Source organism: Ursus maritimus, unplaced genomic scaffold (assembly GCF_017311325.1).
Source record: "Ursus maritimus isolate PB19 unplaced genomic scaffold, ASM1731132v1 scaffold_33, whole genome shotgun sequence".
NCBI lineage: Eukaryota > Metazoa > Chordata > Mammalia > Carnivora > Ursidae > Ursus > Ursus maritimus.
In genome coordinates, this window is record NW_024425897.1 from 22,049,345 (window position 1) to 22,076,860 (window position 27,516).

Genomic DNA, 27,516 nt, shown 5'->3' on the forward strand with positions numbered 1-27,516 from the left:
TGCGATTGGTTCGCACGTGGTGTTCCCGGAACTCAGTGAGCGCCGCGCGAAGGCTGAAGGGAGCGGGGCGGTCGGATTCCGCCGTGCTGCGGGCAGCACCCGCTACCGGGAGCGCCGACATGCCTCGGTATGCGCAGCTGGTCATGGGCCCGGCAGGCAGCGGGAAGGTGAGGATTTGGCGGGAGAAGAGGAGAAAAGTCGGAGCTCGTGGGAGGCAGAGACGTGCTGGTCTTGATGGGGGGACCGGCGGGTGCGTGCACTGGGGACCCTTGGGCAGCTCGCTTCTGCAGTCTGGGCTTCAGTGCTCTTTGTTGGGGTTTTGAAAGTGGAGTAACTAACGATGGTGCTAACGTTTATATTATACTTATGCTCCAGATATTGCGTTTGAACTCCTAATTTATTTCCAGAACAACGCTGTGAGATAAGTCCTGTTTTTCTCATTTTTGCAGATGGGAATTTTACAGAAAATGAGACACAGAAAGGTTAAGTTCTTTGCCCAGGATCCCACAGCTGCTAAGTGAAGGCTGGAATTTGAATCCACTTTTGTGTAATTCCAGAATCCGGCCCTGTCTCGCTCGTAGAAAGTTCAAATGAGGTCTCATTAAATCACTGTTTCTTAGACCTTGAAACGTGGACTTCTGGTACATAGAGGCGATTTTAGGAGGTACATTAGGAGGGCCTAACCTTAATGAACATTGAATCATATATTGAGAAAGTTACTCCCTTTTCAATCCTCTTTCGGTTTGCATTGAAGTGAAATTGTCAGTTTGATGCTTGTATATCTTTAATACTTTTTTAATCCCCAGATCTCTTCAGAGATCAGATCTTAGAGCTTTTGACAGACATTTATCTTTCGCTGGAACAAAAAGAGCTTTAAGGGTATTTAATTTTATAATTACCTTCACGTTATGATAAATATAACTGGTTTTCTATTTACAATAGAGGTATAATTTTTTTCTTGTAAATAAGTATGCGCGGAATAATAGGAGAGGCATTCAAATACAGAAATGGGTGAAGGTATTAGTCAAATAACAGGAGCGTGAGAAGCACTGGAGTCTGTGGAGGTGTTGTCTGGCTTCAGTCTTGAGCACATTGTTCTAAAGCTTGACCTATTCTGGGTGTAGGAGATCAGCATGTGACTGTAATCCAGCCCTTGCCTACCCAGAGTCTATAGTCTATTTGGGAAGACTGATAGATGCCTTGCCAATTAAAATACAGTGTGATGCACGGAGAGGGCCTCCTCTTTGGCAGAGATAATAGTATGTGAAAAGTCACTGAGCATGATAGAAGTTATTTTCTATATTCCAGATGAATTTTCAGACTGATTGTGTTAGACAAGTACCTTCCTACAGATTTTTGATGCCTACTGTTTGAAGTACTCACTGAGTGTGTTCTCTGTGCTAGGCACTGTTCTGGGCCCTGGAGATTGTGTAATGAACAAAACACATACACACATGCACACAAATCTCTGCTCTTGTAGAGTTTATATCAAACATATTAAGTGAATTAGAAATAATTATCAAGCATTTATTATGTACTAGGTACTGTGCTAGTCCCTAGGCTTATAAAACTGAGTAAAAGGCATCCCTGCCTTTAAATAGAAAGTGGAAAAGACAGACAAGTAGCCTAGAGACTTTAACATAGTATGTTAAGGACTACATGGGGGATAAGGAATTCTCTAAACTAAAGTGCAAACTGATAGCCCATCTCTAGACTATTTATTGACCTTTGTGTGCTCTCATTTTGAAATTCTCTCCCTGGCTCAGCAAGCACATTCATATTCCTTGGCTCAAACATACCTCCACCCCACCCGAAACATCCATGACTACCCTACTTAAAGCTTTGTTTGGACTGTAATCATCTTGGTGGAGACATAGGGTGTTAGGTGCCGCATGGTATGATCAGAAGTCTTCCCTTTAAATTCCGCTTGCCGCATGTTAGAGCAGCAAGGAGCCTTAGTGATCGTGGAGGCCATCCCAATTAGAGACAAGAAAACTTGGTGGGGTGCCTGGCTGGTTCATTTGGTGGCACATGCAACTCTTGATCTTGGGGTTAAGCTTGAGACCCACATTGGGTGTAGAGATTACTTAAAAATAAAATCTTTAAACAAAAAAAAGAAAGAAAGAGGAAACTGAGGGGCAAAGTAGAGAAGCACTTTCGCTAAAGTTACCCACGAATCCCAGCCAGGTCTAGACCTGCATGCAGCCCAGTCAGATGTCCTGACTCCCAGTCCGGTAACTTTCCTGTTTTCATTCAGCTTCTTGGTCAGTGAAGGCATGGTTTTGGCCTTAGTGGATACTGACCAAGTGATATAGGGTGTCCTTCTGGGGGTGCAGGGGGTAGCACTACACTGCCTGTTGCTTTGACCCCCTTGTGCCTTGTGACATTACAGAGCACCTACTGTGCCACCATGGTCCAGCACTGTGAAGCCCTCAATCGGTCTGTCCAAGTTGTGAACCTGGATCCTGCAGCAGAACACTTCAACTACTCCGTGATGGCTGGTGAGTCCTGAGCAGAGCTTTCCCTCTCCTTCAGGAAAAATAAGGGGGTGGAGAGGCCATGAGTGCTGGCTGCTTGGCACAGAAGCTGAAAACTCAATTATTACAGTCTGCGCCCCTATTTCATGGTGAACAACATGAGGCTGAATGTCATTTGGTGACATCCACTCATAGTGACATGTATCTTTCTTGGTCTTTAGTTTAGGTATTAAGTGAGTAGTCTCCTCCATCACACTTCCCTTCTGTCCCCTTCATGCTTAGTTCTGCTGTGGTGAATCGGGTTTACTGCAGATCATGGTATAAGTGAGCAGTGTAACTGTTTTGTTTTTTAAAATTCTTTTAGGGGCTCCTCCTGCTCTCTCTCTCTAAAAAAATATATTTATTTATTTATTTATTTATTTATTTAATTTTTTTAGAGGGGGAGAGAGGCAGGGGAGGGGCTGAGGGAGAGGGAGAGAAAAAATCTTAAGCAGATTCCCACACCCAGTGTGGAGCCCAGGCCGTTCTTGGTCTCACAGTCATGTCCTGAGCCAAAATCAAGAGTTAGATGCTTAACCAACTGAGCACCCCGGTGCCCCCAAATAAAATTCATTTAATTTATTCATTCAGATGTCTTTTGAACACCCACTTTATGCCATACACCAGGGTTCTAGCAGAGAACAAGGCTGACGTCCTTGCCTTCATGAACCTTTTAGCAGGGAGATGAGCAAAATGATAAACATTGCAGATTGTGATAAGAACTTTGCAAATAGGCTGATGAGAAGGAATAACTTGCTTTAGGAAGGGTGGTTCGGAAGAAGTCTCAGGAGGGGAGATTTGGGCCCAGACCCAAAGATAATTCTGTTCTCACCAAGCTGGGGAGAGGCCTTCCAAGATGAGGGAACATCAGGTCAATAAATAGCCTAGAGATAGGAAGGGGTTTGGTGTATTTCAGAAAAAACAAAGATGTCGATGAGCTGGAGCATAAGGAGTGAAGGAAAGAAGTTGTAGGTGCTAGTAGGACATGAGAAGTTGGGTTCTATCCTGTTTTCTTGGTCCATTTGAGCTTCCTTAACAAAATACCACAGACAGGGCAGCTTATAAACAGAAATGTATTTTTCATGGTTCTGGGGGTTGGAAGCCCAAGATCGGGGTGCCAGCATCGTCGGGTTCTGGTGAAGGTCCTCTTCTAGGTGGCAGACTGCCAACTCCCCACTGTGTCCACACATGAGGGGAGGGGCAGGGGATATCTCTGGGGCCTCTTTTGTTAAAGCACTAATCCCATTCATGAGGTACCACTCTCATGATCTCATTGCCTCCCAAAGGCCCCACCTCCTAATATTATCACCTTGGGCATTAGGTTTTCAACATAGGAATTTTGAGGAGACACATTCAATCTGCAGCATCTGTCAGCAGTGGAATGCCATTGGAAGGTTTAAAGCAGGGGAGAGGATTGATATCTGATATACATTTTTAAAGATAACTGGCTCTCAGATGAAAAATGGACTCAAGGGGGTCAAGAGTAGAAGCAGGGACGAGTAGGATGGCTATTACAGATGTCTAAGCGGCTTGGACTAGGTGGTCATGGTGGAGATATAAAGAAGCAGATGGATTCAGTATCTACTTTGCAAGTAGAATTAGCAGCACTTTGTGGGAGAGTGAACCAGAAGGGTATACGAAAGGGAGGACTCATCAAGGGTGACTCTTAGATATCTGACTTGAACTGCTTGAATTGCTGAAGAGAGCATGTGATACCATTTATTGGGAAGGAAGGCAAATCCGTTTAGGTTTGGGGCAGTTCTCTTTGCACTTAACCAAGCTTGAAACACCTGATAGATATCTAAGAAGTGATATCAAGGAACCAACTGGATACAATAGTCTGGGACTCAGGGACAAGGTCTGGTTTGGAGGTATAAATTTGCGAGTCAGCGTATAGACCATAAAGTTCCAGGACTGGATGAGATCATTGGGGTGGGGGGGGGGGAAGTGTGGTGAGAGAAGAGAACCCAAGACCAAGCCTTGAAGTTGTCTAATCTTCAGAGGCCTAGAGGTGGCGTCAGTAAGATCGGAGGAAAGCCGGGAAAATGTACCATCACAGAAGCCAGGAGAGACTGTTTGAAGAATACGCTTGTGTGCATGGTGTGTCAGGTACGGCTGTGAAGTTGTATGAGGACGGAGAAGTGGCTGTGAGATGGGGGGACGTGGAGATGGAGGTGACTGTGCCCAGCAGTTTCAGTGGAGTGATTGGAAGAGTGGCCTGAAGGTGATGCAGTGTCAGCAGAGGAGACGAGGAAGTTTCACTATGAAAGGAGCAGAAAAGTGGAGTGAGAACTGGAGAGGGTAGGAGGGCCAAGGGAGGTTGTGTTTTAACATTGGAGATGCTAACCGGAATGGACTTGATTGCTGAACAGAAAGATCCGGTAGACTGCGGCGCCTGGGTGGCGCAGTCGTTAAGCGTCTGCCTTCGGCTCAGGGCGTGATCCTGGTGCTCTGGGATCGAGCCCCACATCAGGCTCCTCCGCTAGGAGCCTGCTTCTTCCTCTCCCACTCCCCCTGCTTGTGTTCCCTCTCTCGCTGGCTGTCTCTATCTCTGTCGAATAAATAAATAAAATCTTTAAAAAAAAAAAAAAAAAGAAAGAAAGATCCGGTAGACAAAGAGAAACTGAAAATGCCAGACAATGGGAATAACTTCAAGAGCAAGAAGGGGGAGGGGGATCCCAAACACGTGGGGAGTTTTGCCTTCACTAGGAGCGGGGTGCTTTTTTCTTTTTGCTTTAAGATTTTATTTTTAAGTAATCTCTATACCCAGCATGGGGCTTGAACTCACAACCTGAAGATCAAGAGTCACATGCTCCACCATCTGAGCCGCCAGGTGCCCCAGGAGTGGGATGCTTCTTCTGTTGTAACCAAAGGGAAGGCAGGGTGGAAGACACCATGCAATACTGGTAGTGGGAATATGGGAAATTCTCTTTTGTTGGCTTCTGATTTCTGTTAATGACACGTGTGCCGTCAGATACTACACTTGATCTTAGCCAAAAGCCCGAGAAGCGATGACATGTGTGCCATCAGGACATGAGAGTGGCTGGAAGTGGGTAAAAATGGGGTTGGGAGGCAGGGGTTGAATGAAGAGGCGGAGGTATGAAATAGTCATCCTCCATAGGAAAAGGGATTGCAGGGGCGCCTGGGTGGCTCAGTCAGTTAATCATCCAACTGGATTTTGGGTCAGGTCATGATCTTAGGGCTGTGAGATCGAGCCCCGTGCTGGGCTCCGCACCAGGTGTAGAGCCTGCTTAAGATTTCTCTCTCTTCCTTTTCCTCTGCCCCTCAAGAAACAAAACAAAACAAAATAAAAAGGCTTTGCATATCTTTGGGATCATTTGGTTGCACCCAGCAGAAATCACTGAAGCCATCTTATGTAAAAGGAGGATTTGTTTTTTAGAAGGAATCAGGGGATCTCTCACAAAACCCAAGAGCAAGGCTTAATGAGAGACTAGAACCCAAAACAAAAACTAACAGACCGAAGCTGGCTTTCTTTCTGTCTCTGCCTTTTTCCCCCTCTTACAGACCAGCTTTCTCAGCTTCAGGGGGCCCAGCAACGTGCCACCAACTTCAGCTTCTCATCACTTTCTGGTCCAGATGTCTTAATGACTGACTTGTGTCCTTGAGTCATCCTTTTAGAAGACCCAGTTTCATTGACCCAACTTAGTCAGGTGTTTACCCCTTGGATAGAGAGAGGAAGTGCATAGGAAGGTATTATCCACATAAACGTGGCTATGAGTGAGTCAGTGCTCTGTGGACAGATTGTAGGTTTGTGCACAAACATAAAAAAACCTATGGGAGAAGGTTATAAATACATACAGATTTCCAAAATTGGCAGTAGAGGAGAGCTATGAATATGCTAGAATTTTTAAGCCCCTGCTGTAGGTGATTTAGCTACATTACCTCATAGAATCTTCATCCTTGTACCCCAGGAATATGATTTGTCCCCCATTTTATAAATAAGGTGTGGAGAGATTAAGTAGCTTCCCCAAGGTCATGTTATGAAACACCAGGGGACGCCTGGGTGGCTCAGTCGGTTAAGCGTCTGCCTTCAGCTCAGGTCATGATCCCGGGGTCCTGAGATCGAGCCCAGGACCTGGCACAGGCTCCCTGCTCAGTGGGAAGTCTGCTACTCCCTCTGCCTCTTCCACTCTCCCTGCTTGTGCTCGCGTGTGTTCTGCCTCTCTGACAAATAAATAAAATCTTTAAAAAAAAACAAAAAACAGCAATTGGTTTTTTTGGTTTGATTTTGTTTTAATCATTTTAGAATAGGTAGTATATATTGACTTCGGTTTAAAATGCAAAAGATACAGAAGAGTAAGTATACAGTAAAATGTCTCCCTCCCAGGTCTGTGTCCCAGTAATTGGTTCCCCTCCCTGGAGGCAGGCAGTGTTGCCAGTTTCTAGGGTGTCTTTCCATAGAGAGGCTATGGATATAAAATCAGATATATGTATTATTATATATGTGTAGTGCATTTTTGTCTTGTTGTTGTTGTTGTTAACACAATGATGGCATTTTTACACAGAGTTTTGCACCTCGCATTTTTCACTTAAAAGTGTACCTGGGATGGGGTACCTGGGTGGCTCAGTCAGTTAAGCATCTGACTCTTGGCTTTAGCTCAGGTCATGATCTCAGGGTCGTGAGATCGAATCCTGGGTCGGGCTCCATGCTCAGTGCGGAGTCTGCTTTAGATTCGCTGCCTCTCCTGCTGCCCTTCCCGCATGTGTGTGCACGCACACGCTCTTTCTCAGTTAATTAATTAATTTTAAAAAGTATACTTGGCGGATTATATCACATCCATATTTAAAGAACTTCTCCTTTTAATGGCTATGTAGGATTCTGTTGTCTGGCTGTACGGTAATTTAACTGGTTCCCACGAACACTGCTATAGTGAATAATCATGTACAGAAATAGCTTTACGCATGTGAGTTTTTATATAACTGTTAACTGTTGCTAACAAGGATTACAATTTTTGAATGGACATTCTTATATTCTGAGCCCTATCTTTGCAGACATCCGGGAACTGATTGAGGTGGATGATGTCATGGAGGATGACTCTCTGCGGTTTGGTCCCAATGGAGGATTGGTGTTTTGCATGGAGTACTTCGCCAATAATTTTGACTGGCTAGAGAACTGTCTTGGCCACGTGGAGGACGACTATATCCTTTTTGACTGTCCAGGTAAGTCAACAATTTGAATGTGACATTTTCCTGGAAATTGTGCTAATTCTGTCCCCAGTGAGAGAAAGTGGACTGAGCCTTCCTGGCTTTTAGCTATAGTGCAGTGAGGCACAAAGCTCTTGTTTATTGGCTCTAACTCGTTCATTGAATTTACTGAGTGCTTAGTTTGTATGGTGGGAATACCATAGAGACCCCGGCAGCCATAGTCTTTGCCCTCATGGAGCTCACAGTCAAGTGGGAGTGCTAGACAGAATGAACAGAGTCACCTGGATTATCATTTAACATTAATTTGTGACAGGTGCTCCGCAGGAGTCGCACAGACCATCGCATAGCAATAAGATTGGGAGGCTTCTGATCAAGTGGTCCGTAAGCTGGGCTGGGGGGTGAAGGTGAGGGAGGCTATGGTCCAGGCAGAGGCACAGCATTCCAGAAACCTTGAGGCAGGAAGGAGTGAGGTGGATTTGGGGTACCAAGAAGGGTAGGGGGGCTGGAGTACTGAAAACCCAGGGAAATGTCATAAGGTGAGGCTGGCGGGGAATAGATAGCACAACTTCTTAAGCCAGATCATGGGTTTTGGACTTGAGGCTAACCTAGCTCTGATCATTTGTGGCTCTCACTTTATTTTCCCTTGCTTTTATTTTATTTTATTTTATTTTATTTTATTTTATTTTATTTTACTTTATTTTATTTTATTTTATTTTATTTTATTTTATTTTATTTTATTTTATTTTATTTTATTTTATTTTATTTTATTTTATTTTATTTTATTTTATTTTATTTTATTTTATTTTATTTTATTTTATTTTATTTTATTTTATTTTATTTTATTTTATTTTATTTTATTTTATTTTATTTTATTTTATTTTATTTTATTTTATTTTATTTTATTTTATTTTATTTTATTTTATTTTATTTTATTTTATTTTATTTTATTTTATTTTATTTTATTTTATTTTACTTTATTTTTTTAAAGATTTTATTTATTTGACAGAGAGAGAGACAGTCAGCAAGAGAGAGAACACAAGCAGGGGGAGTGAGAGAGGAAGAAGCAGGCTCCCAGCAGAGGAGCCTGATGTGGGGCTCGATCCCAGGACCCTGGGATCACGCCCTGAGCCAAAGGCAGACGCTTAACGACTGAGCCACCCAGGCGCCCCTTTACTTTATTTTTTATTTTTGTATTTTTAGGGAGAGAGCATGTGTGCACAAGGATTGGGGGGGGGAGAGAGAGAATCTTCAGCAGGCTCCATTCCTAGTGTGGAGCCCAACGTGGGGCTCGATCTCACAACCCTGAGATCAAGACCTGAGCCAAAATCAAGAGTTGAACACTTAACCGACTTAACCACCCAGGCGCCCCCTGCCCTTTTTTTAGAAAGAGAGAGGGTATTTCCCCTTGTTTTTAATTGAACCCACAGAAAAGCACGTACATCCGAACCATGCAGCTTGATGAGTATTCCCAAAAACACACACCGTTGTGGCACTTGCTTTTCACTCCCTTTTTAACCATCTTATGGGAAATTTTTTTTTCCGTGTAGTTTGATGACTACATATTTCCTGTTTGTATTAGTCTTGTCATGTTCTTCGTGTAGGTCAGATTGAGTTGTATACGCACCTGCCCGTGATGAAACAGCTGGTCCAACAGCTGGAACAGTGGGAGTTCCGAGTCTGTGGAGTTTTTCTCGTTGATTCCCAGTTCATGGTGGAGTCGTTCAAGGTTTGAAGATCAGTCTTTCGATTTTTTTAGTTGGGGGTACAAGCAGATGACAGTCTCCTTTAAGGAATCTGTGATTTCAGCACTCTGGATATTTCAGAAACTATATTCCAGAATAATTTAGTATCCTTTCTTACTCATTTATTGTAATGACATATTTTTAACTCAAAAATGATGTTATGATATCATATAGATTTGGGGAAACTACTTACCAAGAAAAATGAGGCAGATGCATATTTTATAAGTATTTTTAATTCTCTGAGAGCCTTTTGTCTAGTTTATGAACTATATTTCCCATTAATCGCCCTTAAGGAATATTCAGTGGGAAAAGATACCATCTAAATTGAGATTTGTGATCACTAATTTTTTTTTTTTTTCGAGTGAGGGGAGAGGCAGAGGGAAGGGGAGAGAGAGAATCTTAAGCCCAGCGTGGAGCCCAATGTGGGGCTCCATCCCACAACTCTGAGATCATGACCTGAGCTGAAATCAAGAGTTGGACACTTAACCAACTGAACCAGCCAGGCGCTTCTCCCACCCCCCATTAAAAGATTTTATTTTTAGTAATTTCTACACCCAGCATGGGGCTCAAACTTACAACCCAGAGATCAAGAGTCACATGCTCTGCCAACTGAGCCAGTCCGGTGCCCCATGATCACTGCAAATTAAATCTACCTCTTCCCTCCTTATTCTCACCTTTGGAAGCCAAGGGTCAACTGTCTGATTAGTGGACTGTCTTTTCGTTAGGAACATTTCTTTTACTTGGGCCAGTTTTGTTCCTGTAAGGAGCAAAAGCTTCTCTTTTCTGTGGAGACAGCGATTTTTGTTGGCAACAGTTCCATCTTCTCTTTTCTGTTCCCTCCTTCAGTTTATTTCTGGCATCTTGGCAGCTCTGAGTGCTATGATCTCTCTAGAAATTCCACAAGTTAACATCATGACAAAAATGGATCTGCTGAGCAAGAAAGCTAAAAAGGAAATTGAAAAGTGAGTTCACTTCTTCCATTATCATCAGATCTTAATTGCAGAGATGTGAGGTTTTATTAGTCTACAAGTCTGGTTTCCTGATTTATTCTTCCTTTCATTCATCAGTCTTCTTTTTCACTTTCGAAGGTTTCTAGACCCAGACATGTATTCTTTATTAGATGATTCTGCAAGTGACTTAAGAAGCAAAAAATTCAAAAAATTGACTAAAGCTATATGTGGACTGGTAAGTTTTTCATGTTTTTTAAATGACCTGGTCATCTGTTTACCTGTAGCCAGGCAGTGGCCACCGTTACGGAAAGCACACTCCAATCCTATTACCTTGGAAAGGGGAGGCGGGTGGGGCAGGCTGTGGGCTGGCCAGTCGGTAGTTTAATTTAGAAGTAGTTATTGGTGGTAGCTGATAAGGTAACTGACTTGTCTATTATTCCAAACCATTTGGGGAGTTCAGAACTGTACCCTTCTGAAATTTCTGATGGTTGTTGAATTCAGATAAATATCTATGAAACAGTAAGTGTCTAGTTAAGTAATAAGTTAATGAGTGTTCTGGGAGGTCAGAGGTCAGAAAAATCGATGATTTGCTTTTGTTCAGGCTCCCTCCTCCCCGCTCCTTCCACACATCGAATGTTTTTAATCAGAAGTATAACTGGTTATAAACTTAAAATGTAAATTGAAAATTAAGTATTTTGTACAGCTTCAGAATGACCCTTTATGAAATTCTCAACTTGTAGATTGATGACTACAGCATGGTTCGATTTTTGCCTTACGATCAGTCAGATGAAGAAAGCATGAACATTGTGTTACAGCATATTGATTTTGCCATTCAGTATGGAGAAGACTTAGAATTCAAAGAACCAAAGGTAATTTTTGATCACTGGCTTTTGGTAACCATGTTTGCCAGCACTCACTGGCCCTTCCATAAGCCCAGCAACTCCTCAGATTGTCTTAGCAGCAGCAGTAAACTGGGCTTGTCAAGGGGACATCTGAAATTGACATCTGTGCTCAACAAGGTGTATCAGTTTTACTCTCCCTGTTATTGAGGCACTGTTACCAGGTTTCTTTGTCCTCAGGGCTTGGGGGGGTGTGCAAAGAGGAGATAAAATTCAGTTGAACTTGGGCCGCCCTCACATTCGTCAGTAGGAAGCCTGATGGTAGTTGTCGTAGGCCACTATCTCAGCAAATGAGCCGAGAGTCAGCAACCGTAAACTCAAGTAAAAAATGCTTCCAGTGAGATATAAGTACTTTAATTTAGCTGGAAAAATCCTATCAGTCATGCCTTTTGCTGCTATAAAAGACACCTAAAATGCAGCTGGGCATCATCTCCTGGTAGAGCATGGCCTGAAAAATAGGTAAGCACATACTAGGTCTCACTTGGGGGAAATGAATATTTTCTGTTTTGTGTTTCCTTTGTGTCAGGAACATGAAGATGAATCTTCTTCTATGTTTGATGAATATTTTCAAGGACACCAGAGTGAGTGAAGAATTTATCAGAGTAACTATATATGCCAAAGCAGCAAGACAGTCTTCTCTTCAAAGGATGCAACAATACTAGAAGGCTACTTATTTTAATGAAAAATGCAATACTTGGCTCTTTATCAGCAGCATGCCTGAATCAAGTTCTAGTTATTCTGAAATGGCTGGCATTTCAAGTGGAATCTTTTAGTATTATTTTAACAGCATCAATTTAAGATTTTAAATGTTGAAATTGACATCAGTGCACAGACTTGTATATAGTATAAATGAGCATCTGTGGTACAGTTAGGACCCAGTCTACCTTTATTTTTACTATTTGATTTTTATTATTTAAGAAGGTTTTTTGAAGAGGCAGGAATTATTGTAACAAAACATACACATCTGTGTCCAAAGGAAAAAAATCTGGAAGGATATAGTTAAGACTATTGCTTATCTGTATGTCTGAGTTTTCTTAACACTGAAAATGTATCATCTGTGTAATTAAAAAATGAAAAGTGTTTTAAAAAATATATATATGTATGTATATAAATAAAAGAAATAGAAAGTGCTAACCTTTCATTACTCTCCTGTTTTCCAGTCAGAATTTGAAATATTCAGCCAGGGCAAATTTTTGAATGAATAAATTTGCCCAACTGTCAAAATATAGTCCATGATTTCTTAAAAAATGCAGTTTGTAGTCGCTGAGCATTTAAAAATTTATACTTTCCTGGAATAATAACAGATGCACACAAAAATGCAAAAGACATGATTTTTTCCTTTTTAATGTACACATTGAATTATTTTCAGTGTTTTTAAGTTCAGTAGCGTTGGGTGTAAAAGCTTACAAAGTGGCTAGTCAGTCAACAGATATTTCTCTAGCATCTACCATGGGCCAGGCCCTGCTAAAGCAAAACAGAATCAAACTTAATGAGTTCTGCCAGACCTTATGCTAAGAAACATTTTATGTAATCTCTTTCATTTAGTCCTCATAACGGACCAAGCTTCATTGGCCATTTGGCCCTGGATCATCCAGCTGATACAAATTAAGCACTTACAGAAACCACAGTTCAGGTTGAATTTTTAATCATTCTTGGGCTAGATAGCAGGAGTACACCTGCAGTGTCACGTTTGATCCATTTTAACTAAAGACGTGCCAAGTGTGAGGAACCATAGCTATCTATGATTAGCTATCAGTGGTAACTTGTGTCTGGGGGCCTAGGCTAGGGGCAAAAGTCAGGTATTTGCATCATGGTCCATTGGTGTGAGCTATTGGGGGGGGGGGCAATCAGGAGAGAACGTGAATGGGCATCATGGGAATGTGCTGTCCCACTTGGGTCTCTCCCTATGGCCCTGAGTATGAGCGGGTAAAAACACCCTGATCTCCCAGTGTTGCTAATTCTTAAAAATTTTATTGTTATGGAAGAAAGGAGAGGCAATTTCATTTGCCCTCTTTGCTCCTTGAGCATTTCTTCCCTGGTTCAGCTTCTGGAGAGTCCAGTATGTGCCTTGGAGCAAGAAGTGAAGGGCCAGATTGAATTTCCTTCCCCTCTGGACACAGGTTTCAAAGATGAGTATGTCCATTCCAGTCCTCAAGGATTTCATTATCTTGGTAGAGAGCCTGACATGATTCTTTGGAAAAATTTACTGGTGGGTGCCAGGCACTGAGGATAAAATGGGAGCACTCAGAGCAGACAAGGCCTTACTCTCATGGAGCCGACATGCAGGGCCCTTGAGACCATAAACAAGAAAGACTTGATAAGGAATAGGAAGAAACGAAAACAGTAACGAAACGGAGAGTGACTAACGGACTCCTTTGGGCTCATAAGGCTCCTGAATGGTACTATTTGGCCAGAAACCTGAATGAGAAATCATTTGTGGGAACATGGAGCAGAGTATTCCAGTCTGAGGGACGGATGGGAGAAATAGTCTGAGGCAGCAATGAACTTGGCACTGAAGGAAGGTGATGTTGGAGAAGATAAGAGGATGTGACCACTGGTTGACCCTTGAACTGGGCCCAGGCAATGGGAGGTTCTTCACCCCTCTCACCCTTCACTGTGGGAGATGTTCCAAGGACACAGTCTGGAGAGAATAAGGTGTTGAGACCATTGGATGTGACTGAACCCAGTTAAGGCCTCCATATAAACTTAGAAGATTCTGTCAGGTAGGTGGGTGCCTCGCCAGAGATAATGTTAGGAGTTAGTTGGACAGTTAGGTAGTCAGGGCCAGGGTCCCCAACAAGAAAATATCAGGTCAGGACAACTAAAATAAAACAAGACTGGCATCCTCTTTGCAGCTTAGACGGGACTGCACCAACATTCTGCTTTGCAGCCTTTGCAGAAATGACTTCTGCAAAACGTCCTAAAATAAGACAATCACAAAGCATTTGTCAATATCACAGGCAAGAGGCAAGTAAGACATAAGCCCCAGATGTCAGCAAAAAAAAAAAAAAAAAAGACCTGTCAGCACGTGGACACTAACCTAATAGGTGGATAGACACAAAAGAGCTCATAAAATCCCCTAAACTTAGAAACTCTGAGGGCAACCCACTCGCGTCCCCCTCCCTCTCCAGGAGCTTTGTACTCCTGCTCAAGAAACTTTGCTTTGCTGCCCACCACTCTTCGTCTGGTCTACCTCTTCATTCTTCAAAGTAGCATGACCAAGAACTGCAGGCACTAAGGGGACACAAAAGCCTTTAACGATAAGCCTCACAAGTAAGTTCCCTCGCTTATTAAAACCATCACCTGTATACATCCGGATTTGTCTGCCTCTTCAGTCTGTCCTTACACTGTGTACAAGGGCCAGTTTACAAACTAACACATGAAGTGCTTTCCAGTAATAGGTACAAAAACTGCACTTTCAGGATGTTCCAGGCATGTGAGTTTTAAGCATTTTACATGTAATTCATTTCACCCTCAGGAAACAATGAGGTAAGTACTATTATCTCCATTTTCAGGAAACAGAGGCATAGAGAGGTTAATTAACTTGCTCAGAATTACACTGCTAGTAAATATCGGAGCTGGGATTCAAATCCAGAGTCCACTTTCTCAATTTTTACACACAAAAATTGAACTACAGTGTAATACATAAAGCCCTTTGCAGAGCACTCCCCTTTACCCATTGTTAAATCCAGAACGAACCAGTTGGGTTCATTCATTCACTCATCAGATCTTTATTGATGCTTACTACGTACATCACCATTACAGGCGCTGGGGATGCAGTAGTGTCCCAAACGGACAAAATGCCAGCCTTTTTGACGTTCACATAGATAAAGAAACAAATACCAAAAGCTAAATAATAAGAGTCCTAACTAAGGAAAAAAGAGGGAAAAAAGGATGACGCAGGGGAGTGGAGTGGGGTTGAATTTAAAATAGTGTGATCCAGGGAATGCTTCACTGAAAAGATGAACTCTGAGGAAAAACCAATGATTCTGTAACCCAAGATGTAGCCCCAGTTCGCGCACACTTTACGCATGCGCAGCACTCACAGCCCCTGCCTAGTGCTCGGGCGCCCTCTGGTGTCCCTTCGACCGTGCGCAGCCGCAGCAGCCTGCGGCGGGACAGCAAGACCGGAAGTGCCGCGTCCTCCCCTCACCCTCCCCTTCCGTCTAACTTCCGCCTACCCCGCCCGGGCCGCCGGACCGGAAGCGCCGCGCTCGAGCCCCAACCTCCTCGTCTAGCTTGAAACCCGGGGCCCGCCAGGATGCCGGTAGGGGGGCCAATTCGCGGTGTGGGGGGATGACGAGAGCTAGAGGGGTAGCGGCGAGAAATCGTGCGTGAACTGAGAGAAGCGGGCCGAGGAGGGCAGAGAAGAAGCGGAGCCTGAGAAGGCGAGAAGCGAGGAAAGGGGGCCGGTAGCTGTAGGATTGGGTCGGCCCGGGGGTGTCGGCCAGGAGGGGACGGGGCCGCGGCAGAGTGGGCCAGAGACCCTGAGCGTGCAGAGGAGGCTGCCGGCCCCTCTCGCCCCCTTAGCTCCAGTGCCGACCCCATCTCTCGCTCTTTCTGTACTCCTCGACTCCGTCAGGATCCCCAAAGATTCACTAGAGCCGAGAAGCCAAGGGCTGTGCTTTTTATTTTTCATTTCTCAAGTCTAGGGTCCGGCTTCTCCCCCCCCCCCCCCCCCCCNCCCGCAGGCCCACTTCCTCCTCAGCCCCAGGGCCCTCCCGCTGCTTGTCACTGTCAGACTCCACTTCCCGGACTCCTCCTCTGTCGCCCGGGCACTGGTGGCCACCCTTATGTGCTGGGCGTAGGGCCGCCAGAGCAGACGCAAATGTCTGTTTCTGTTTTCATATGCATCAGAGTAGGAGTAAAATTGATTGTAGTCTGGTTGTCCTTTATTTCTGACAGCCAGTCTGGTGGGGTGAATTTATCGCCATCATGGTCTCCATTTTGCAGATGAGCAAAAGGAGGTTCAATAATGCTATTACTCACACAAAAAACATTACCGAGCACCTGCTGCATGCCAAGAACTGTTACAGCAGCGAATAAGGCTAACAAATCCCTACACTCAAGGAGTTTACCTTCTAAAGGGGAGAGAGACAAACATGTAAATGTAAATAAAGAAAAAAAAAAGATAGTTTTAAAGATTTTTTTTGAGAGAGAGAAAGTGCGAGCAGGCTGGGGGGGGGGAGCAGAGGGAGAGGGACAAGCAGACTCTGACGCTGAGTGCAGAGCCTGGAGCCCCCTGAGGGGCTCTATCCCGCCACCCTGAGATCGTGACCTGAGCCGAAATCAAGAGTCTGTGGCTTAACCGACTGAGCCACCCAGGCACCCCTAAGATAGTTTTAGGTAGTGACAAATGCCATGAAGTTTTGTGACAAAAAGGAGCAAGCCATAGTTAGAAATACTTACTTAATGCATCCCGTTGGTACCATTCCACTCCTGACGTGTGCCAGACAGGCCCTGAGCTACACACTGTGTGTATATTATCCCATTTAATCCTCACAGTGACCCTGGAAAGTAGATACTTACTGTTCCCATTTTGCAGAGGAGGAAATTGAGGCTCAGAATAGTATAGTAACTTACCCAAGGTTGAAGTACTAGAGGTAAAGCCAGATTTTAAGCTAGGACTTTAAAGTCCTGTGCTCATTCCTGGACTTCCCTATGATTACTTATTTAATATCTGCCTCTTCCATTAGCTTGAAGTTTCTTCAAGGGCAGAGAGCATGCTGGCCTTGCATACCATTTTATCACCATGTCTTGCACAGAGAAAGTGCTTGATAATCATTTGGTGGGTGAATGAATATGTGAATATATGCGTACGAATATATGAATGAAACACAGGTATGCTTCTTGTGTTACTAAAAGCCAAACATCTTGTAAAAAGCAGAACTAGGAATCAGCATACAAATTGCTCTCATAATAAGTGTGATTTCCTCTGCTCCTTTAACTCACACCTACCCACTGAGGGCAGTAGATAACTCTTCATTTTATAAATTTGGAAACAGGCTAAGAGAAGAAAAGTGATGTCTTGGTCAAACACACCAGGAAGTGGCAGAACTGAAAAGCCAGTGCTTGGGTTCTGGTTTAATTATAGCTGGGGGGGGGGGTCCACCCCTGATTTGTATAATGTCTGCCTATTTTTATAGCATAAATACTCCCACCGGTTACCAATGTGATGTCGTTGAACATGGAATTGGAAGATGTGCAGTAGCACACACATTACATAGTATTTCTGCCACAAAGATACAAAAGCTATAAATAACCTTAAGATCATAGGCAATAGTAAAATAATTTTTTAAAATAGGAGTAATGAATTTTGAGTATTTATTACCTTTGTTTTTTATATAATTTTTTTAGTTGCAAATTTATGTAATTTAATTTTTAGTAATGGCTGTGTTTAACAACAGCTTGCCTCAAAATTTGTAAAAATTCCTCAAAATTCAGGCGTGCCTGGCTGGCTCAGTCAGAAAAGCATGCAACTCTTGATCTCAGGGTTGTGAGTTCAAGCCCCACGTGGGGTGTAGAGATTACTTAAATAAATAAAAATTTTTAAAATTGCTCAAGGGGTGCCTGGGTGGCTCAGTCGATTAGGTGTCTGCCTTCAGCTCCAGTCATGATTTCGGGGTCCTGGGATCGAGCTCCACATTGGGCTCCCTGTTTGGTGAAGATCCTGCTTCACAGTCTCCCTCTGCTGCTCCCCCACCTGCTTGTGCTCTCTCACTCTCACTCTCTCTCAAATAAATAAAGTCTTAAAAAAAATTAAAATAAAATACATAAAAATTCAAAAATTGCTCAAAATTTAACATTCAATTTTCATGAGCCGGTAAGAGTGAGCTTCAGCATATCGCTGCTACCATCCCTTTTCCTCCTCTCCTAGTTAGTCTTGGGTGGGCTCCTCTTTTATCCTCTGGAGAAATGTTACTTGTCTTCCCTGCTGACATTTGCTCTCTTTATCTCCATATTCGTACCTGGCTTGCCACTACAGGCTTACCACTCTTCTCTCATGGACCCTGACACCAAACTCATTGGAAACATGGCACTGTTGCCCATCAGAAGTCAGTTCAAAGGACCTGCCCCTAGAGAGAGTAAGTTGAAACTTCTTTCCATTATTCTCAGATTTTAGTAGGAAACATCTAGCAACTCTCTGACATTATCAAATCAGCAAATTCTTAGCTCAGTCCTTTGTCTCAGACTGCTCTTGTATTTTCTGTTTGCTTGGTAGATAGCATTCTAGACCTTTCAAGATCATGAGCATATGTTATATCTAGTAAGAAAGTGTATTATTGCTGCTGAGTTCTGGATATTTTGTTGAGAGGGAAGAGGAAATATGCTTAATTCTTGACACTGTTCTGTCGTCACTCTCAGATCTTACAAAGGGATCTAATGCTGTTACTTCTATAGAATACCGTGTCCCCATCCTTTTTCTGTCGTAAGACTGGTGGAAAAAAACAAAACATTTTGACCCCTTCCCTCATCTGTATCTACTTCCTTTATTCATTCTTCAAGATCTTCATTTTCAGCAGTACCCCTATCTTAAATCTTAAGTGTCCTATATAACATTATACGTTCTTTCTCTTGCTTTTCTTTTCCTTTTTTTTTTTTTAAGATTTTATTTTATTTATTTGACAGAGATAGAGACAGGCAGCGAGAGAGGGAACATAAGCAGGGGGAGTGGGAGAGGAAGAAGCAGGCTCACAGCAGAGGAGCCTGATGTGGGGCTCGATCCCAGAACACCGGGATCACGCCCTGAGCCGAAGGCAGACGCTTAACGACTGCGCCACCCAGGCGCCCCTCTCTTGCTTAATTTTGTATCTTTGCTTTCTTTTTTGATACTCACTTTCTCTTTTTTCGAACCATTTCTTACTGTTTAGAAAGCCCCATTCTTTTTAGTCTCTTCTGACACATTCTGAGATGTTCTGCCAGCAGTATAATTTGTATTAAATTAGACATCATTTCCCTGCACCCAGAAAGCATTTGCACTGAGTTCCATTCAAGGTTTTTAAGACTGTGGTTTTTATTGCCAATTTTGTACTGACCCCATCTTCATTCCTTTACCAGACTATTTGACGTGACCTCTTTTTAATTTTGTTTTTAACATCAGTTGAAAGCTCAGTAAATTAAATAAATTTGGTGAGTCACCACAGTTTTTGCTTGATTCCAAGATGAAGGAAAAGGAACAGATGGGGACCAAAAAAAAAAAAAAGACCAAAGAAGAAAAATAATCTAAAAGAATTACAGTGCAAAAAAATAAAAAATCAATGTTGGCCCAGATTCCTTGAGAAGAACCTTTCTCAGATCTTTACAGAATACCATGTAGCATATCGGAAGATACAGTTGACCAAGGATGGAGTCTATCTAATTACCACCTTTGCAACAATTCATGGGCCCTTGAGGGAGAACAGGACCCTAAGAAACCAGATCTTCATGGTTTCTGTAGACAGGGAATGACCTGTTACTCTTTCCCAGGGAACAGGATTAGAACTAAACTGGAATCATAAAGGAGTACAAGCCTATGCTGTGAGCTAAATAACTGTTAGCATTAATCAAATTCATTTATTTACATTCACAGACACCTTTTTAACACCTTTATGTGCCAAACACCCTTCTAGGTTCCAAAGATTATAGCCTACCCCTCACCCCGACAATGTTACATTTAGAAGAACTAGCTGGGTTTGTAGACATTGAATCCTCTGAGGACACTTCCTTTCTGCAGATAAGAAAATTGCAAGAACAGGAGTCTAGAGTTAGAATTCTGTTGAAATTCTTTAGCAGGGGAACAAGCAGGGTTAAAGACAGCTGAATCACAGAGTACTAAACCTCCAGGATTACTTTGCATTTCTGCTGTGTGAGAGGAATAGCAGTCATGGACAAGAAATATAAATAACTCGGGGGGGGGGGGGGCTGTCTCTGCGTTGCTGCGACTGCCTGCCGGATATCAAGACCCTGGGATTTTGACCTTTTTAAAATAAGAAAAGGGAAACAAAAAACTCCCGAAGAAATTGTATAATAAGATCTGTCTTTGTCACAGCAGTATTTCTGGCTTTTCTCAGTCTCTAGCCACCTAGAACAGCTTGTACCAAGTATATTTTAAGTCACAGTTTTCATAAAAAGAGACGTATGTGTGAACCCAGTGTGTTCCTAAATGACAATTGAGATCTTTTCCCCCGAAATTGCAGTATGGTAATTCATATAAAATTACATTGAATACTTTTTATTTTTAAACAGCATTTTATCAAAGTTAGTCTGTCTCAGTCTATTTTTATAAATGTGTTGAGAGATGTCTGAAATGATGTTCACCAAATGTTAATAGTAGTTATTTTTAGGTAGTGAGATTTAAGGTGAGAATAAAATATTTTTCTGTACTGATTAATTTGTTTCTAATGAGTATATTTTTTTATAAAAACAATATAGCTATCAGACTAAACCATGTGCTTATTTTTCTAGAAATTGTTTCTAAAGACCTTACGTTTCAGTGGCCTCATTTTATTTTACTCAACTCCAAGACTTTTGACCATGGAACTGGCGTTTTTTCTCTATAGCTTCGTTAAATATTATTTTTACATTTAGCTAATGTTCTCTGCCTTTCTCCCCTTGTGTCCTGTTTAGCAAAAGATACAGATATTGTGGATGAAGCCATCTATTACTTCAAGGCCAATGTCTTCTTCAAAAACTATGAAATTAAGGTAAAGTATAGAGCTTTTAATATTTAATTTAGTTTTCTGATGGGGATAATAATCTACCTGGCGATCAGGGTTGTTCTGAGAAGTAAATAAAATTGAATGAGTTTGTATAACCTTAAAAACTCAGAATAGGGCTTAATATTAGATGCTGTATCAATATTAGTTTCTTACTTTTCCTCCAAAGTCTGTACCAGAGGTCAGCAAACTATAGCCTGAGGGCCAAATCTGGCCCACTGCCTCTTTTTCTAAATAAAGTTTTATTGGAACACAGCCACATTCATTTTTTAATATATTCTCTATAGCTGCTTTCATGCCACAGCAGCTGGGTTGAACAGTTGTGACAAAGACTATTTGGCCCACAAAACCTAAAATATTTAATGTTTGGTCTTTTATAGAGGAAGTTTGCCAACCCATGATCTAGACATTTTTTATTCATTCAACATTAGTAAAGCACCTACTGTGCACCAGTCCAAAACCAAAAATTCTACATGTAGCTGTGTTATTTTTATATACTTTTGTGTCCTGGACCTGAGATGGAGAAATAAAGTTCAGTGATCCTGACCCTTCCCTCAACTACCCTTTTTTCTTTTCTGCTCTTAGTTCTTGTGAGGAATGAGGTCAAAAGGAAGTTTAGAAAGTGTGTGGCAGAAAAGGAGAGGGGAAGTGGAAAAAAGAACTTTTCTGAGTTCTTCCTATGAGCAAGGTACAAGAATGTCAACAACTTTTCTTGATAATATTCTAGAATATGGAACTTCATCCTCTCCTTGCCAAACTTTGACCTTGTGGAGTCAAACAGGGTGTGAAATTTTTGTTTGCAGGCTCTTGGTCTACAAGTTGTAGTCTAAACATCCTATGATATTCACAGTGTTTTTTGTATTTAATGCTCGGTCTAAGTGTGATGTTTGTAGTAGGTGTAAATAAATATAATTCTGCCACATTTCGTTCTCTTCTGAATGTCATATGCTCTTAAAAATAGGGGCAGGTGTAGTTTGTTTTTTTAACTGTAAATCTGTGTAAAATCTGACCTGAAGTACATGCCACTTCTGCTCAACATCCAGTCTTCACATTTTCCTTTTGGTTAGATCAAGAGGTGGGTTCTTAGAGCTCTTCAAGAACAAGACACACGTGAAATAGTTGTTTCCTGCTTTAGAGTCGGGAATGCTTTTGTTCTCGGCAGAGATCCTGAAGTGAAAGGGTTTTAACAGTTAGCCGGCCATATGGTGCACCTCAGGTTCTCCGGGCGGCTCTGTTGAACTCTCCTTCCTACACGGAGAGGGGGGCTGTTGGCACAGCTCCCTGGGACCCAGAGGCGGGGTAGCCGAGGTGAACAGGAGCAGCCCCACAGCTCAGGATGGCAGGAGGTGGCTCCCTCCCCCAGAGCGGACAGAAGTTGGCTGGGGAGGACTGCATGTGGTGAGTGGGAACTGTTGATGCTGTAGGAACTATGCCTGAGCAGTTTTCAGGTGATACTCAAGAGACAAAGCTTGAATTCATTTATTGCATGTGATAGTTATGTTTTGATCAGGACTGTTTTTAACTTCTGTTCCTCCCTCCCTGACCCCCCCACCCCACGCCCCTGCAGAATGAAGCTGATAGAACCTTGATATATATAACTCTCTACATTTCTGAGTGTCTAAAGAAACTCCAGAAGGTAATTAAACTGGGATGATTGTCTCTCAGAAAAACACAGTACTAATACATGTTCACTCTCCTAGCTGTTTGGACTCGTTGAGACTTTAAGGACAAGTAGACAATACTTCCTCCCACTTAGAGCATGGACCTAAGAGAAAAATCTGAATGTGGATTCTAAACTTGTAGTTTAGTCGACTAATGAGAAGATATGGGGCTGGCGTTTTAAGGCTTTGCATGTATTTTCCCAAGACAGAAATCTTAACCCCAGGTTAAGAACCTCTGAGCCAAGGATATAACTCAAGGGTTCGTGAGCTTGAGTGGGAAAAGATTACGTCTCTCTTTTCACTACCTTGTAACTGAGATTTAGCATTTACTTTAGTTATTAATGTAGGCAACAACCCACAGTAGCATTAGCCATACCTGTGACTTTTTCTCCATTAGAAATCACAGCATTTTCCTTTTTTTTTTTTTTTTTAAGATTTTATTTATTCATTTGACAGAGAGAGAGAGAGAGAAAGAGTGGGAGCACAAGCAGGGGGAGTGGGAGAGGGAGAAGCAGCCTCGCTGCTTGCAGGGAACCCGATCTGCGGCTGGATCCCAGGACCCTGGGTCACGACCTAAGCCGAAGGCAGATGCTTAATTTACTGAGCTACCCAGGTTCCCCCACAGCATTTTCATATTACATTTAGAGTTGAAGATATTTGAAAATTTTATTTTCATGCCTTACTACTTCAAATTTTAGTTCTTAGGCCCATTGCCTGGATCTTGTCATTTTGTGCATTAATAAAGAAGCACATGTATGAGTGTGTCATAAATATGGCTTTTTAATATTGTAATTATTGTGTTTGATTATAATTGATTTCTTTTGTAATTTTGTGTATTTTATTGTATTCATTTAAAACATTATTCTGGGGATGCCTGGGTGGCTCAGTCAGTTAAGCATCTGCCTTCGGCTCAGATCATGATCCCAGGGTCCTGGGATCGAGCCCCACATCAGGCTCCTTGGCAGGGAGCCTGCTTCTCCCTCTGTCTGCCGCTCCCTCTGCTTACACTCGCTCACTCTCTCTGACAAATAAATGAATAAAATTTTTAAAATAAATAAATAAAACAAATAAATGAATAAAACATTATTCTGAGGCGTCCACAGCCTTCCCTGGATTGCAGAAGGGTACCCAAAAACATTAGTAATCCCAAGCATATCTACTTAGATTAAAAAAATTACAAATTGGACAGGGTTCGTGCGGGTTCGCGCCGCAGGGAGGGCAGCGGGGCTTGGGGGCGGCTGGCCTCCTCGCACGTGGGGGCACCCCGGGGGAGGGTGCGAGCCTGTGGCGGTGAGACGCGTTCTCTCTACTGCGGAACAGAGCTCGACGTGCCGGTCGTGGGGCCGCGTCCCTGCCACGTTCCAGTGACTGCAGGCTGAATCATCGGGCTTCCCCGGGCACTTTTCGTTCTTTGTGGCCGGGCTCCCGAGGGTCTCACTAAGCTTTTTCGGTCTGGCACCTGGTGTGAGGGGCGAGACACGCCACTTCTAGGCCAGGGTCCTCGGCAGGTTTTTCTGATTTGAGGGGGGGTTGGAAGGATACTGTTTTTCTTCTCCACGTGGTCTGGGTGGGGAGAAGTCGTCTTGCCCCCTGGTGGGAAGCGCCACTTTTTGAAACCTGCATCCCCCGGAAAGGAATGGCTCCTTAGTGGTTTCGGTCGGGGCCACTTGAAATCCTGTTGGTCCCTCCCGGAGACCCACTTCACGTGGAAAACGGTGTGGGTGGGACTCAGGAGCCGGCAGGACGGGAAGGAATGGTGAATGAGGAAAAAAGCGGGCAGCAAAGACAAGTCTTGGGAAAATGTTTTTCAGTGCCTAGGAAATGCGCCTGTTGCATAAATCTTAGGTGCATGTGGGGAAGTACAGTGGTAAACATGTGACTGTACCATGTTTTGGAGAAGGCCGGGTCTTAGAGTGTTTTGAGTTTCCTTTTCTGCAACCACTGTTCTGGGCAGCCTGCTCCCCTCAAGCTTTAACTGACACCCGCCTCTCCAGAGAGCATCCTAACAGTAGAATGTGATAAGGCGACTATAGCAGTAAGTGCTTCAGGAGTACAAAACTGCATAGCCACAAGCCCAGATCTAGTCATAGGTGACTGTCCCTCAAATTGTCACTGGTTTCAGTTTTTTCATCTCAACAGGAGATGAATGTCTCTCAGATGTGAAATAAAGTTGCAGTATATCCCTTTAAAAAAAAAAAAAAACAAATTGGATGTTGTTATCCTTTTCTCTGTAAAGTGCGTGTGTGTAATTTTTTTTTAGTGCAATTCCAAAAGCCAAGGCGAAAAAGAAATGTACACGCTGGGAATCACTAATTTTCCCATTCCTGGAGAGCCTGGTTTTCCACTTAATGCAATTTATGCCAAACCTGCAAACAAACAGGAAGATGGTAAGAACAGGGTTTCTACCTCCCTCTCTATGGCACAAGATTTCCTCCATTTGGCTTTTTACCCCCCTCCTTTCCTTGTCTTGATTGGTGTACAGGTTGAGAGTGGAATTATTAGCATGGATATTATCTTACCAGTCACTCTCACAAAAGATTCTTGGCAACAAATATAACACATAGAGAATCTTTTGAACCAAAATAGTTATAAAACCATTGGGGCTGTCATTTCTGTTGCTTCCTCCTGTTTGAATGTGCAGCAGTGTATCACCCACATCATTGTACAGACCAGCGACCAGCACAGGAGGGAGGTGTTCTCAGGGTTCTTTTATTGTTCTGCCTGCTCCTTATTTTAGAGGTGATGAGGGCCTACTTACAGCAGCTGAGACAAGAGACTGGACTGAGACTTTGTGAGAAAGTTTTTGACCCTCAGAATGATAAACCTAGCAAGGTAAGATCCTCTTCTTTACCTATTTAGTTCATAAATAACCTTTTATCATGTAGCTACCATTAAACAAACTAAGGTTTTCTGTGGCGAGAATACTTCCAGTTTCTGCATTGCAGTGTTGCTTAACTCCGAGTATGTGCCTAGTACACAGTAGGGATTCAGTGAGTCACGCTGCATAATGAACTGCAGGTAATAAACAGTTTTATTTGCATGCTCTTATGTTAGGGCATTGTAAACCCATAGGGGAGATTTTTTGTGTGAGATATCTTGACCGTATTACATTTTTTTTGGTCATAATTTTGACTGATGTGATAAAAACAAACAAACACCACTTTTTACATGTGTTTTCAAGAAGTTTATAACATAAGGGATGACAGGCCAAAATTAAATTTTGTTGTTATATAAATTCCTACCCTGACCTTACCTTGAACTTGCATTGTGATTTGACCACCACTGTTCATTCTGTTTTATCCCCTCTTGTTAGTGGTGGACTTGCTTTGTGAAGAGACAGTTCATGAACAAGAGTCTTTCAGGACCTGGACAGTGAAAGGAGCCTGGGCAGACACTTTCTAAGCTGTGGGCAGCATTTTACAGCAAGATGTACACAGTTCTTTGCCTTTATTTGATAAAGTTTTATACAGAAGAGAGAAGAGATCATGTCTTCACTTGAAGAGCTCTTTATCAAGAATTTGGGTGGGGGAGGGAAGAATGGGTTGTCAGAGGGTGATTTGAAATTTTCTGCAGTATTAAGCTGGTGCTTAATAAGAATAAGTAAGAATAAAGAAATTTCTAACATTCCATGTCAAAAAACTTTATTGCTTATCTTTGACATTCACTTAAAGTTTTTAGAGATAATATTCACCCTTTTAAAGTGTACAATACTGGGGTACCTGGGTGGCTCAGTCGGTCGAGCATCTGACTTTTTTTCTTTTTTCTTTTTTAAAGATTTTATTTATTTATTTGGCAGAGACAGAGACAGCCAGCGAGAGAGGGAACACAAGCAGGGGGAGTGGGAGAGGAAGAAGCAGGCTCCCAGCAGAGCAAGGAGCCTGATGTGGGGCTCGACCCCAGGACCCTGGGATCACGCCCTGAGCTGAAGGCAGATGCTTAGTGACTGAGCCACCTAGGTGCCCTCTGACTCTTGATCTCAACTCAGGTCTTGATCTCAGGATCGTGAGTTCAAGCCCCTCATTGGGCTCCATGCTGGGTGTGGAGCCTACCTAAATAAATAAATAAAGAACAAAGTATACAATTCAGTGGCAATCACCACCCCATTCTTTTCCTCTCCCGACCACCCCCACCTCCATCAGCCCCAGCGACCTCTGATCTACTTTCTGTCTCTATGGATTTGCCTCTTGTGGACATTTCCCATAATGGGATCATATAACATGTGGCCTTTTGTGTCTGGTCTCTTTCACTTAGAATAATGTTTTCAAGGTTCATCCATGTTACTGACATTAATAGTTCTCCATTCCTTTCCTTTTTTCTTTTTCTTTATTGTGGTAAAACATACATAACATTACCATTTTAACCATTTTTAAGTGTGTAGTTCGCTGGTATTAATTACATTCACAGTGCTGTGCAGCCATCAGCACTGCATTTCCAAAACTTTCTCAGTACCCCAAACAGAAACTAACCATTCAACACTGGTGACTATAACCCCCAGCCCCTGGTAATCTCTACTTTCAATCTCTGAATTTGCCTATTATGACACCTCATATAAATGCAATCCAACATTTGTCCGTTCATATCTGGCTTCTTTTACTTAGCATAATGTCTTCAGGATTCATCCATGTTTCAGCCTGTACCAATACTTCATTCCTTTCTGTGGCTGAATAATATTCCATTGTATAACCAGTGTGTATATGTGTGTGTGTGTGCATATATATGTATCCCGTACATGTATATATCCCATTTTGTTTATCCATGCATCAGTTTATGGACATCTGGGTGGTTTCTACTTTTGGGCTGTTATGAACAATGTTGCCAGGGACATTGCTGTACAAATTTTTGTGTGTACATATGTGTTTCCATTTCTCTTGGTTCTGTACCTACCAG

General features: G+C 42.6%; 2 protein-coding genes across 4 annotated transcripts; both read left to right on the plus strand.

Annotated features, from left to right (window-relative positions):
* Window positions 1–8: 8 nt before the first annotated feature.
* Window positions 9–12,411, plus strand: GPN3 (GPN-loop GTPase 3). Of its 2 annotated transcripts, XM_008688872.2 has the most exons (9): window positions 60–167; window positions 807–879; window positions 2,393–2,501; window positions 7,530–7,697; window positions 9,284–9,408; window positions 10,271–10,386; window positions 10,513–10,609; window positions 11,115–11,243; window positions 11,800–12,411. In XM_008688872.2, exons 1-9 carry the CDS (start codon window positions 130–132, stop codon window positions 11,860–11,862), a joined length of 918 nt encoding a protein of 305 aa, XP_008687094.1. In that variant the 5' UTR covers window positions 60–129; the 3' UTR covers window positions 11,863–12,411. The 2 variants fall into 2 exon arrangements, with proteins under 2 accessions (XP_008687095.1, XP_008687094.1); XM_008688873.2 differs by lacking the exon at window positions 807–879 and having other exon boundaries at window positions 9–167.
* Window positions 12,412–15,385: 2,974 nt separating this feature from the next.
* On the plus strand, window positions 15,386–26,253 carry ARPC3 (actin related protein 2/3 complex subunit 3). Of its 2 annotated transcripts, XM_008688871.2 has the most exons (7): window positions 15,386–15,540; window positions 18,259–18,358; window positions 20,880–20,956; window positions 22,536–22,604; window positions 24,890–25,016; window positions 25,367–25,461; window positions 25,943–26,253. In XM_008688871.2, the coding sequence occupies exons 1-7, from the start codon at window positions 15,535–15,537 to the stop codon at window positions 26,003–26,005; spliced, it is 537 nt and encodes a 178-aa protein (XP_008687093.1). In that variant the 5' UTR covers window positions 15,386–15,534; the 3' UTR covers window positions 26,006–26,253. The 2 variants fall into 2 exon arrangements, with proteins under 2 accessions (XP_008687093.1, XP_040475876.1); XM_040619942.1 differs by lacking the exon at window positions 22,536–22,604.
* Window positions 26,254–27,516: the final 1,263 nt, after the last annotated feature.